At 40.9% G+C, this 13,302-nt stretch overlaps 1 protein-coding gene across 3 annotated transcripts in view; it reads right to left on the reverse strand.

Annotated features, from left to right (window-relative positions):
- Nucleotides 1-13,302, reverse strand: part of pald1a (phosphatase domain containing paladin 1a) — an 89,128-nt gene that overhangs the window by 54,049 nt on the left and 21,777 nt on the right. For all 3 annotated transcript variants that reach the window (XM_034707708.1, XM_034707709.1, XM_034707707.1), the window contains exons 6-17: nt 13,053-13,213; nt 12,354-12,429; nt 11,407-11,561; nt 11,025-11,121; nt 9,689-9,793; nt 8,422-8,517; nt 8,202-8,336; nt 7,883-7,999; nt 7,321-7,500; nt 7,035-7,232; nt 5,738-5,878; nt 5,550-5,621 (exon numbers count right to left, since the gene is read on the reverse strand). In XM_034707708.1, coding sequence (XP_034563599.1) covers nt 5,550-5,621; nt 5,738-5,878; nt 7,035-7,232; nt 7,321-7,500; nt 7,883-7,999; nt 8,202-8,336; nt 8,422-8,517; nt 9,689-9,793; nt 11,025-11,121; nt 11,407-11,561; nt 12,354-12,429; nt 13,053-13,213 — 1,533 coding nt within the window. The remainder of the gene's footprint in view (nt 1-5,549; nt 5,622-5,737; nt 5,879-7,034; nt 7,233-7,320; nt 7,501-7,882; nt 8,000-8,201; nt 8,337-8,421; nt 8,518-9,688; nt 9,794-11,024; nt 11,122-11,406; nt 11,562-12,353; nt 12,430-13,052; nt 13,214-13,302) is intronic.

Here is a 13,302-nt window from a genome sequence, read left to right on the forward strand (position 1 = left end):
TACAAAATGTGAACTGGCCCCCGGAAAGGAAATTGTTTTTCATAATTCTCAATATAATATTTTTAGAGTTCAAACTATGTGTTCCTGAAAACTTATAAAGCTCTGATATTTCTGTTCTTTTTCTATTTGGAAGGTTTTTTGGTTTGAATTCATTTTCAAGTGTCTGACGAAATCTCAGTGCAAGGTCTTTTTTCTACTTAGCTAAAGCCCTCGGTTATATTGTGCCGTCTTCCTCGGCATTTAGCCAGATGTCCTGGTCTTTTAAATCTCTTAAGTTGAATATTTCTAACTTCTTTGAAGTCTTGTCATTGATGACAACTTTGAGGTTGAGGTTCAAAGTTAATTCTTGAGCTTTGTTGACAAAGCAATCTTAACACAATACCTACTTAGCAGCTGCTTGGGTACTTTTGAAGCCTCTTGATGTTCCCCTTCGTTCAGTCTTTGGTTGATGAGTGTTTCGTGGGTTGAGAAGAACTTTCAAATCTTTTTTTTTTTAAACCATCTTCACCCTGTCTCGATTTATATTTCTTTCTTTTTAAGATCTAGCCATTGTTGAAATATTTGAAAGCACTTTGAATTGCCTTTATGTGGGAAATGTTTGAGTGGTACCTCTGCGCAGGACATACTTTTACACCATTAGAATAACATATCATTCGTACAGATTAAGACCTGATTCAAACAACCAGGGAAACTGTCAATCTAGTGATGCCTTGTGACAAGAAGAGAACTGCCTGTCAGACATGACCTACTTGAAATGTCGGTGCGATTGTGTGTCACCATGTTCATTTACAGTGTTGACCTAGCTGAGATGGGAAATGTTTCCATCAACACAATGTAACTGCAGGCTTGTTTCCTAAGCTTTGTTGGTATGCCTTGTGCAGAAGCTCTGTTTCGGCACACTAATGGTGAGGCTGATAAGGAGGAGAAGATAACAGAGGAGGAAAATGAAAGTGATGAAGATCAGAGAAAGAGCAGGACACAGAGATAAACCCTTTTTTCACATTCAGCGTGTGTCCTGGCACAGCAGCATCATCAGCATTCAGCCTCAAAGTGTTCTTAGAAGATAAAACACAAATCGGCCATGTTGCATAAAACATGTCTCGTGCTGTTTTTTTTATGTTTTCTACTGACAGTCATGACAATGTTTCAATGCATAGACCTGGTTATCACAACAACTACACCCTTAATATCTTATATTTAAAATGACATCTTTACAAGAATAATACTTTGACATAGTAGGATAAGGCTTACTGTTTAATCAGAAGACAGGAAAAGTGATAAAAAGATATTTTCCTGTCTTAAATTCAAACTACTCAGTAATCTTTATTATGTAAGCAACTCAAACTGATATTGTCAAAAACAACTGATTTTGCTCTCCATGATATTTCACCGCCCGTAAACTCTGAAGCCTAAAGACCACCTCTGCAGGCGCTGACATATTGCACCAATGCTAACAAGGCATGCACAGAAGTAACCTGGCTAGCAGCATCACAGAAGGGTTGTCACACCTGTGATGCTAAACAAAATACCATAGACTGTATAAAATATGGACACAGTATCTGTGACGTCACCCATCTGTTTCTGAGGCCAATTGTCGGTGGCAGCCATATTGCTGCTGTCGAGCGTTAAGAGGCGGGCTTTGAACCTACTAACCAACAGCTACAGTGTTCTCGCCTGTCAATCAAGTCAGCTGTGCCTCTCATTGGAAGACTCATAATCTCAATATCTTCGAAATTGCCGATTTAGAAAAAAATTCACCCCCCTCACAGTGTGTGCCGATCAAGAAATTAGCTATCCAAACTACACTTGTCTTTTGTACCAGGCTGTAAACATGTTTATTTCTGCTGTAAAGATCGTTTTTTTTTTAAATTGGTGTGTATGTGGTTTCAAGTACTTCCGGAGCCAGCCTCGAGCAGATCCTCGATGAACTGCAGTTTTTAGCACTTCTGCATTGGACTTATATTTTTAGACCTGAGATTGCCGCTAGCAAAATACGCATTAAACTTACCAATAAAACATTGAAAATGCTTCACATCGGTACAATGTACAGCTAAACAGATTCTTGTGTTGATTTGAAGTAGACACATATGGCTTTGGGAAGTTCAGTGACTCTTGGGTTAGAGTTTGTTACGTTTTCTTTCACTGTTTTTCCTCTACACTGCTAATCTGTTACAGAACTATAGGGAAGCATTTCAGGGGCGGCACCAGGGGGTGGACATTGGTACCTTCCCCCGACAGGATTTCTGATCGTATGTTATGGAACATGTTTAATATTTACAATTTCAAGACAGGGTAGCTCTGATTGTCTTCTCAGATAGGGGGAAGGAAATTAACTCCCCCTAGGATCATCTTTAGAATCAGCCAATAATCTGTCCATTGCATAACAGCTAAGAGGTGGACTAAGATGGACCAAACAATATTCATTGTATTGTTTTTACAAAAAGCAACCACTTCCATACTGTGAAGTTATTATGCGACATTATTCTAGTGGTCAGGTGATAAGTAAAGAGTTATTTAAAGCAGTTTGAAGCTAATTTTCTACAAAACTGGGCACTACTCTGCCATAAATCCCTGCAGTTCCTCTGTCATGTCATGTTTTGGACTTCACAGCCATAGCAACACCTCTTTGGCAGATAAGGCTATGGGGATGACAACATCACACATCCTTTGAGGGCTGAATTGGAAGCAGAAAAGGTTTCCGTGGAAACCCCTCTGTGTATCCCAGAAACTCTGGGTAGGTTTTGCTGCTGTGATTGGCATGCGGTATTGTGTTCCTGCAGAGTGCGGCCTCTTTCCGTGTGTCCATGTTTACAGTATTTAGGACACGGCCAGCAGGTGCCAACCACTGACTCACTATCACAACACTGAATCAAGACAAAAAACCTCCCAGCAGGTCTGATTAACAGCCTCCATTCAGGTCGGAGGAGAAAGGCTCTGGCTCAAGGTTCTGTTTGGAGAAAGCTTTCAATCACAGGAGCAGAGCTGGTGTTGAGAAGGCTGAAAAGGGCTTTACAGAACCACGTATTTATGTCACTGTATGTCATGTATGTAAGAAAAAACGTACAACAGCTGCCCTGGATATAATCGCCAAACATATTACTACCAGAAAACATCAACACGAAATAATAACTGACACAATCCCCCCTCATAATGAGTGTTCCTGCTCTGGGACTCCTCAACAGCTGCACACATGAAGACTAAGTAAAGGCTGCAACATATAGAGATTCAAGTTCCGCCAACAGAGAATCAAAGGCTTTAAAAAGTAATATCTGTGCTCTTTTAGTGTCAAGTGACTCTTGACACAAGAGGCAACGCAACACCACAACAAGCAATATAGGTCAACACAAATGAGGTCACACAGTAAAAATATGGCACTGACAAGCAGCAAATTCAGCTGGTTGTTTATCCAGCAGCTTATATCGATTTGTTTAACCTTCAACAGTACCACTTTAGTTAATTAAACTCTTGCTAAATTAGTTGCTGCTCAAGAATAATCACTGTGTAATTACTGGGTGGATTAGATATGATTAAAATGTGTCGACATGACATGTACAGTTAGAGGTTTTTTTTTAATCTCATATGAGAGGTGTGGTTACAATCCCACGTTTGTCTTTCTGACTGACATCATGGAGCTTTTGTTTTGGTGTTAGCATGTCAGTGTATTTAATATGAGCAGTCATAGAAGATGCACTGAGGTGATGAAAACATAAAGCATTCATGACCTGCAAGAGCCAGCTTCATGCAGCAACATACACAGGGATCTCATTTCAGCTCTCTGTTGTGTTGTTGCTCTTTATCAGGTGATTTCAAACAACGTGCATCACAGAGGATGCGCCAACATGAAGTGGCGTGCACAGACATAACACAGCTAGGAAGTAATTAGGTAAGATGTCAACAGACTCCAACTCCAATCTGTCTGTGTCTACTTATTTTATTTGAATGCTTAATTTTTAACTGTTTTTATTCTGTTTTGGATTACAAAATGAAAAAAAAAATCTAATATTACGGCTCAGTGGAAATGTATCTGGTATTAGCAACTAAATCTCGGGTCCTAATAGTCTGTTTTTTCTCTACTTAGACTAAGGGCATCAAATGTTTTCTACTTGCAAGAGAATAAAAGTTATCTGTATTTCTAAAACTTTTGTTTACTTTCATTCTCTGATTTAAAGTCTCGGTGTTAGCATTGATAGGAACAGTGGTGCTAACCTCTGGGATGCAAACAGAGGACAAAAACAAGTTATTTCCATTAAAATTTTTGCACTTCATCCTGTGTCCATTTACCACTTTGGTCATACTTCCTTAAGAAACTTTTTAAAATACGAAATAAACAGCTATCATGTTTTTTAAATCGACGGTACATGGACGACATGCTCTCATCTCCTATGATTGTAAGAAAAATAAAATAAATGAAGCCAAAAATGGAGTGACGCCTGCAGGCTAGTTCAGGCAGACAACTCGAGCTGCACTGCTACACACTTCACATGGCTTTACTTTTTACCTTGTAAAGCACTTTGGCCAACACTGGTTGTTTTTAAATGTGCTATATAAATAAAGTTGACTTGACTTGACATGTCCCACTCTCATAACCATCATCCAGTCCCACACTCTGCCTCTCAAATTGGTGGTCTATGTAAACTGGGAAAATCTCCCATCTCTCCCTCTGCCTGTCAACGCCTCTGCTGCCCTGCATGCCTATTGCTGAATTTTCTTTCATCCCCACCGCCACCCCAGCATCCACCTGCAGGCTCCGGGTGTGTTCAGTATGTTTTGCTCATCACTTCTCAATGTCTGCATGTAAACTTTTCTGCAGGGAGTGATGAGGCCGGAGCCTGGGTGCCAAACATGAATATGTATTTGCTGCTGCTACAATTAGACAATTCAAATGTGAGTTGTCTGACTGACCTACAGTCTCAATGAGTTGCACTATATTGTGCTGGTGCGTGTAATTTGGAGACAAATCACGTGCATAGTTGATCCAGCTGGTGGATCAGCGGAAGTGACATCACACCCCTTTTGCTAACCAGAACACACTTCCAACTTTTACGGATGAAATGTCAATGATTCCTCAGGGTGGGGACAGTCCACAGCAGAACAAAGTTTTGAGACTGACCCAGACTCTCATGGTCTTGAAAAGCTTGGTGAGTTTTTGTTGTTCATTGTTAGATTTTCTCTCACTGTTCTTTCATTGCTCTGCTAATCTGGTCCATCATGGCGTCACATCCCCTCTTTTTAACATCAAATAACTAATCAAACGAAACTCTTCAAAAAAATGAAAAACTTAGACAAAAACAGCACAAAGAGAACTGATTGTCATGTCATAAATTATTGTTTGAGATACATTTATCTGGAGAGTATTTTCATTTCATAGTTGATCCATGTCCTTTCTGTTACCATAAAGGAGGTGGGCTTTGTGACTGATACTGTAGCCAATCACCAGGGGGAGCTATTGTTTTGGCTACTTTTTAGGGCTGCTGTCATGCTGTCCATCTTTTCATACATTTTATGGTTTCAACACACAGTGGAATGCATCAATATTGAAGTGTACATACCTCAAATTCTCCTTTTGTGTACTTGGCATCAGGAACACTCACAATCTCATCATCACCAAACTCTGGAAATCCCTGCAGGTGGAAGAAACCAAGTAGGTAAGGTTACTTTGGATGATGAAAACACTTCTACTAATGTCATTAGTTTCAGGGTTTATGATACTTAATGAACGCAAACACAGAAAACTCACATTAAAGTGCCAAAGAGTCAGAACAGAGACAACCATGCCGGTCGTGGTTCTGCCTTTGCCGCTAGAGCAGTTAAAAACGAAGGCCGTGTGAGAGTTCTCAGCCAAGGCGCTCTTCATGGCCTCCAAAAGCTTATCAAAATCCTGAGAAAAAAAACACACACAGTTCATGTACAAAAGCATGCACAAAACCTCTACCATATCTTTATATTTCAATTCAAATGTGAACTCAGGTCAATCCAGACATTTTTTACTTAAATACGTGCAGAATTTTACTACTACCAATAATAATAATAACTGATATTTATATAGCGCCTTTGAAGAAACCCAAGGTCGCTTCACAGGGTCAGGTAGGGGGTCCGGGAGGTAGGTGGGGATATCTAATGGGGAAAGCTCTTGAGGAAAAGGTGCGTTTTAACTGTCCAGGGTTGGGGTGCTGCGGATGTCAGGAGGGAGAGAGTTCCACAGAGTAGGGGCTGCCACACTGAATGCTCTGTCCCCGAGGGTCCGCAGCTTAGTCCGGGGGATGGAGAGGAGACCCAGGTCTGAAGACCTTAGGTTCCGGGATGGAGTGAGTTGGTGGAGGAGGTCAGCTAGGTATTGGGGGGGCGAGGGCATGCAGGGATTTGTAGGTGAGGAGAAGGAGTTTATAGGTGATGCAGTACTTTACAGGGAGCCAGTGGAGGTGAATGAGAGTGGGGGTGATGTGCTGCCAGGGCTATGCTATTCATAATGAACAAAATACATGTAAATGTGTATCTTGGGCTAAATAAAATAGCTTTAAACTAATTCGTAATCTAATTTTCTCTGCATTAATAGATCTAATACAACAGAAATCTGAAGAAAGTGTTGAAAGACACCATTATTATTTATGAAACACATTTAATGAGATTTCATGTTATGTGAAAAACTCATGTAGCAGTCACATTCTCGACCACTAGAGGGAGCACAAGGCCTATTCATTGTTGCCTCTCTTTATAACAAGCAGCTGCAGAGGTACCCTGTAAGTATTTCTGCATCCTTAGTTTGTTTGTGTGTATCCATCTTTTGTGAGGACCATGTGATAATTTTTTACCATCTGAGTAAGGTCCCAATTTGTCAACAAACTTTGAAGGAGCTGTTTGAAGGTCATGATTTGGTTTTCATGTAGAGGCTAGGGTCAGGTTTGTATGATCGTTGAGCTTCAAGTTGTAATAATAAGGGAGGGCAGGGAAATAATTGTCAATGAAGGTCCCCACATGAATATAAAAACAAGTATGTATGTGTACATATGTGTTTATGGATCTTTTCACATCATCACCTCCTCTCTGGGAGCACTGCAGTCCAACAGTGGGATTCTTTTGTAGACAAGCCCCTGGTGTGAGCTTTTGTGCTGGTTGAAGATCTCCTGAGCCGTCAAGCAGCTTTTAAACATCTTCATCTGTTTCTCCTGCTCCAGCGTCACCTCCAGCCACTTCTGAGCCCGCAAGACCTCCTCCTTCAACGACGTCTCCAGTTTCTACAACACAGGAAGCAGAGACGTAAGAGCACACACACTTCAGCTGGAACAGGCTGTAGAAGACGTCACATCAGAGCTGAGTTTTTACCTCTACAGTCTGTGGGTCGGATGATGAGACAGAGACAGGCTGGTTGAGACACGACGGCTCCCTTGGTGAGAAAATCTGCCCATTCCCTTCCAGCACAAGCTCCTCCTGCAGGTTGACCCACAACACGTGGCTATGCTTCCTTTTCTCGTCCGTAAGATGAGCCAAAACTGCTCCGGTAGCCTGCACACACACATACACAGACACACACGCACGCATGATTAGATAAGATGACAAAGAGCTGAGAGTCCAGCTGGAGCATCCTGAGGTGGGCGTGCAAGTGTCCACAAAATCATGATGAGTCATTCCTCTTGAGTTTATTTGTTATAAATATTCATGACTGAAGAGATTCATTTTAGAGAGGACTACAAAATCAATATTATCTGTGATAACAGGGATGTGCAAAGTCATCCTCTCACAATTTATGACCTCATTCAGTGTGCACTTGAGATTTGGGTTAACTAAAACATCTAATATTTCCAAGAATGACAATTTGCACAGACGAGTATTACAAGTAATCCTCCCTTTAATGAATTAGACGACAGTGTGAGTGAATCTGCTGCACCTCTGACGTTGGCTGAGCCACTCCATAAACAGGCATCTTGGGCACTCGTCTGAAGTTGACTGCCTTCATCTCCTTCACCGTGCTGAGCAGGTCCGGAGCAAAACACTCGTCTGCAACCTGCGCAGAAACATGTACTCATAAATGATTCATGACTGTAATGTAAAGTGGGTTTCAAGATACAGATGTGTGGGAGGATGATGATGAGAGATATCTAGAGGAAGAGATGATGAGGTGAGATTTAGTGTGTCCTTTAGTGTTACATAACAGACAAAGATATCATCCAAAGTATACATCTTGTGTGTGTGCAGGGTTTTCTTACAAGGACCCGAGCTCCTTTGGTGACCAGCTCTGCCGGGGCTGACAGCTCTGATACGTCCATGCAGGCCAGTAACCTGTAGAGCCACGCATGGCAGCACATCCACTGGCTGAAGTTGGACACGAAGGCGAGAGGATACTGCAAAGAAATAAAACACACAGTTAAAACTTAAAGATTATGTTTATGGATTGTGGATTTATATCTATTGAGACATTAAGATTACCTGTTCATGTAGGTATGCATTAAATACGATCAAGTAGAAGTAGCGCTCCAGGCTCTGCATGGTTCTGTTGAGAAAGTAGTCTTTGGTACTGCTTCCCTAGGAAACAGAAGCATCTGTTCGTTAAAGGCAAGGCACGGCAACTTAATTTAAAAGAACAAGCATAAAAGAACACAATTAAAATGACAAATATAATAAAACAGAAAAGAAAAGGAAAATTAGAAATATGTTAAAAATAAAATTAAGATTTGCATTTAAAGCAAGTTAAAATGAGCTAAGAAAGGAAGGCAGTGGCAAATAAAAGAGTCTTAATCTTTGATTTAAAAGAGGTGAGAGTTGGAGCAGACCTGCAGCTTTCAGGGACTTTGTTCCAGATATGTGGTGCATAATGACTAAACGCTGCTTCACCATGTTTCCTTCTGACTCTCGGGACTGAAAGCAGACCAGTACCTGATGACCTCAGAGGTCGAGATGTCTCATACGGTAGCTGCAGATCAGCAATGTATTTTGGGCCTAAACCATTCAGTGCTTTATAAACCATCAGCAGGATTTTAAAGTCTATTCTCTGACAGACAGGAAGCCAGTGTAGAGATCTAAGAACTGGAGTGATGTGATCTATTTTCTTGGTCCTTGTTAGGACTCGAGCAGCAGCATTCTGTATGAGCTGCAGTCGTCTGATGGACTTTTTAGGGAGTCTAAAGACTTTAAAGACACCGTTACAGTAGTCCAGTCTGCTAAAGATAAATGCATGGACGAGTTTTTCTGAGACATAAGTCCTTTAATCCTTGATATATTCTTAAAGTTGACTTTGTAATTGTCTTAATGTGGCTGCTGAAATTAAGGTCTGAGTCTAAGACTACACCAAGGTTTCTGGCTTGGTTTGAACATTTCATCATTGCAGATTGGAGCTGAGCAGTAACCTTTAACCTTTCCTCCTTGGCTCCAAAAACAATCATTTCAGTTTTTTCTTTGTTCTTTCTTTCTGTCGAGTGTTTCTTTTTTTAGTCAAAAACCTGCATGAGAGAGTCTTCTGATTTCACAACAGGCAGGAGAAAATGACTCTGAATACACATCAGTTTAAGTGGCCGCATTTTAAAGGACCTATTAAGCATCATCTTCTCTTGATTTCACTTGCTATATTTAGCACAACATGAACGAAGGCTACTGGAGATGAAGTGTTATCCACGTCACATGTTGGTGCCTCATAAAAGAAACGACAGGTTCACAGCAGAGAAAAAAAAAAAAAAAAAAAAAAAGGATAATCTCTCACCTGAATTTTATAATCCTCTCCGATCCCCTCCAGCTTACTCTTGTTCTCGTGTATTGCTTCTTTTATGTTGTGCATTTCTGAACACAGGGCGATTGCCTGGTCAACCTGTCAGCCAAAAACAACATGTTATATAACATTTAACATTTCTTGATTCTGAACAGTCGTCATGTTTGATTGATTGAATGATATATCAACTAAACTTAGCTTAAAATACTTTAATCAAAAAATATATAAGATGACGATAAAGAGGTCAAAGAAAACCAGAAAAGTGTATAAAACTAATTGTTTGAATGTTTTATGACGCAAGCAATTTTTCAATCACAAACAATTTAGATAAAATTATTTCCCACTTCTATTCAGTGCTATGTTTTGATAGTTTCACGTGTTTATGTATGTATCTCCCCTTGATTCTGCATAGTGAAGGTCAAACACCTGAGGAATGTAAACAACACATTTTTGCTCTTTAGAACCTAAACATACTATATTTATTTCCTAAATAGAAGTTTGGGCTAGGGATGTTCATCCTAAGTATTTTATCGATATTTGGAATGGTTAACGATCAATTATCGATTAATCAAAAAAAAAACATTATTATTCTTATGTCAAAAACAAGGCCAAATACGTTTTTCTCCCTAAATTATATTTTCTACAGCAACAAAATGCATATAACTGACGGTATTGAATACGGGTACATGTTTAACACTGATTATCAACGATCAGGCTCATAAAAATATTCTCTGCAGACATAGTCTTATTAAGTGAAGGCTCATAATACTAACAGAAAAGTACTTCACACTCAGTGTCCAGTTTTCTGCCTACCCTTGTGTCTTATTGAGAAAAATAAACATGTGTATTTGGTCAGGTGTCAGCTGGGAACGCAACCGGGTCATAATCAGTCCAGCTGCAGAAAAGCCTAGACAGCTCTGATTTTGCTGGTCTGCAAACATAGCATGCTAGCAATTTCCCAACAGTCTGTTGGCTTTGTATCTAAAGCTTGAAATTTCCTGTTTAAAGTTGTCAACCTTTGTGTCATTGTAGGCAGTAGTTGCGTATTGATCCTCTTTAAAAAGTGGAGACCTGTCACTCAGCTGCAGCCACCAGCTGTGCGTCTACACTGCGCGCAACACCTTTAACAGCTGATTCACATCGAAACATGCTTTAAACTTAAAACACCTCCCTGATAGATGAATGTAATATGAGATCACATGATGTCCGTTCCACGTGACGGAAAATTGAAAACAAAAATGCGTGTTTCGAGTAATGTCTTAATCATTTAATCGATAATCGATTAATTGTGTGCATCCCTAGTTAGGACAGTGTAAGCTATCTGCTTTACCTCCTCCATGACCTGCTGCCCATTAGGTAGCTTGCTGATCAGCGTCTGGATGACCTGGAACAGTGGTTTCGGCTCTGAAGCTGCTGTCTCCTCACTCCTGCAAAACAAGCCTCACAAGTCAAAGCCAGTCTTAAGAAAGAAAATTGGTAAAAAATACACAAAAACTCTTAGTGCTGACCCAAAGTGGACAATAAAAATGAAAAATGTCAGCACTCGCAATAAAGTTAAAAACTTTTAATGTCTGAAATTGACAGCAGCTTATAGAAACGAAAGTGTGATGAGAACCTAGGACCGAAGCCCCGTCTTACCAAGCATCAAAGAAAGACAAAAAAAACAAGTCTGAATGAAACCAGTCAAAGGTATATATATTTCAAGCTCTTACTGAGGCTCTGTATGTGAATCCCCCCTCAGGCGATTCATGACCAAGGTGCCCAGGATCATGGCAAGGTTTGTGCGGCCGACTCCCACCTGGCAGCTGAAGAGCAGAGCGGGCAGCCGCCTGGAGGCATCGTGGCCTCGTGACAAGCTGGTGCTCTCCTGGAAAACAGAGCAGATGTAAAGAAGACAGACTATTTTCCCCTATGAAGAAACCTCACAGAGATTCAGAGCAGTAAATTATTAAAGTGCTGTGATAAGGTTTTTTTTGAAGGCCTAAATATCTAGATTCAGATCTCCAAACTTAGTCTTCCTGTTCCCTCGTGTCACATTAGAAATATGCAAGTTGAGATGAGGAAACAGCACTTTTAAAAACCACAGAAACAGGAAGAGAAGGAACATCTAGGAAGTTAAACTACACTGGAAAATCAGACACATGCCAAGCCTGGAATCGTTCAACACGAAACCTCCCGAGGGGGGGCAGCGCAATAAGTGATGATGACAAAAGGAAGAGTGAATGATAGTGTTAAAAACCTCTTATCTAAACTCTTTCTAAAAGAAAAAAGAGCCACAATTCAACCTGTAGGAACCAAACCTCCTGCTGCGATTCAGTCCAAAAAAGGACAAAACAAGAGGAGAAGTGCATCCTGTGTGAGTGACGGAAACCAGACAGAGCGGATGACCAAAGAGCGGGCATGAAATGAGAACAGCCTGCAGGCTTCTGCCATTTATTTTATAACTGTAACACCTTTAAGTGACAGTTTGCACGGACTGTGATGGATAAAAAGACAACGTGTGGACTTAAAGAAAAGTACTGTGACCTTTTCTCTGCCTCAGTGAGAACATCCAGGTGCTCTGCTGATGTTCCAGCCATTAATAACTTTAAAAGCACATCACTCCATCAAGTCTAATAGGTGGAGTGCTGCCATGATTTGTGTTATAACATGGCCTTACCCTGAGTATGTTAACAAAGGCGTCAAAGTCTTCTTCCAGCGGTGCTCCCTCTGTTGGCAGTGGTAATCTGTAGTACCTGCAACACAACAGGACTGTTACCAAGAGAAGAACAGGCGCCTGTGTTTTGTCAATATTGGTCTTATGTAGGTCATAGCACAACACACACACACACACACACACACACACACACACACACACACACACACACACACACACACACACACACACACACACACACACACACACACACACACACACACACACACACACACACACACACACACACACACACACACACACACACACCTGACCTAGCATAGACAGCTGAGAGGGATGATAGGAGATATCAAATCTTAGGAGCATCTTTTAAAAAACGTTCTTCTAGTAATCTGCGACAAAACTTCTGCTTCCTTTTTTGACCACACAACCCGAAAGAGCTCTCCATGCTGTTATGATCAGCTTGTGACATCTCATTAAAAGCTGACACTGCTGATCTGATTTAAAACAGGATGTAACAATCTTAAGTTAAGTTATTTAATAACCAGCTCCCCCGTTTCTTCTAAAAGAGCATGGCAACCAGCCTTTTGCAATGAGCAAGCGCCACTATTTATAACCCGCCCTGCTTATCCTACAGCAGGCAGACACATGTACACCGGTGTGTGAGCTTGAGGGGCTAATAAAAGGAACAATGTAAACAACCTGTAGGCCGGCATGGTGAACATGGGCCTCTTGTAGACCTCCTCTGTCACGTGGATGTCCTCCTCGCATGTGATGGAGATCTTCTGCGGTTCGTCTTTGAAGAACTCGATGTCGTTGTAGACGTAGAAGACGTTTTCGTTGAGCATGGCGAAATCGTGGAGCTGTGAAGGAGAGAAAAAAGGAGTGTTTTTAGTTCACTGACAGAACAGGGCATTGTAGAGGGAAGGCAGAACCACAGCCCCAACCTTAC

The sequence above is a fragment of the Notolabrus celidotus genome, chromosome 18 (assembly GCF_009762535.1).
Source record: "Notolabrus celidotus isolate fNotCel1 chromosome 18, fNotCel1.pri, whole genome shotgun sequence".
In the NCBI taxonomy this organism is placed as follows: Eukaryota; Metazoa; Chordata; class Actinopteri; order Labriformes; family Labridae; genus Notolabrus; species Notolabrus celidotus.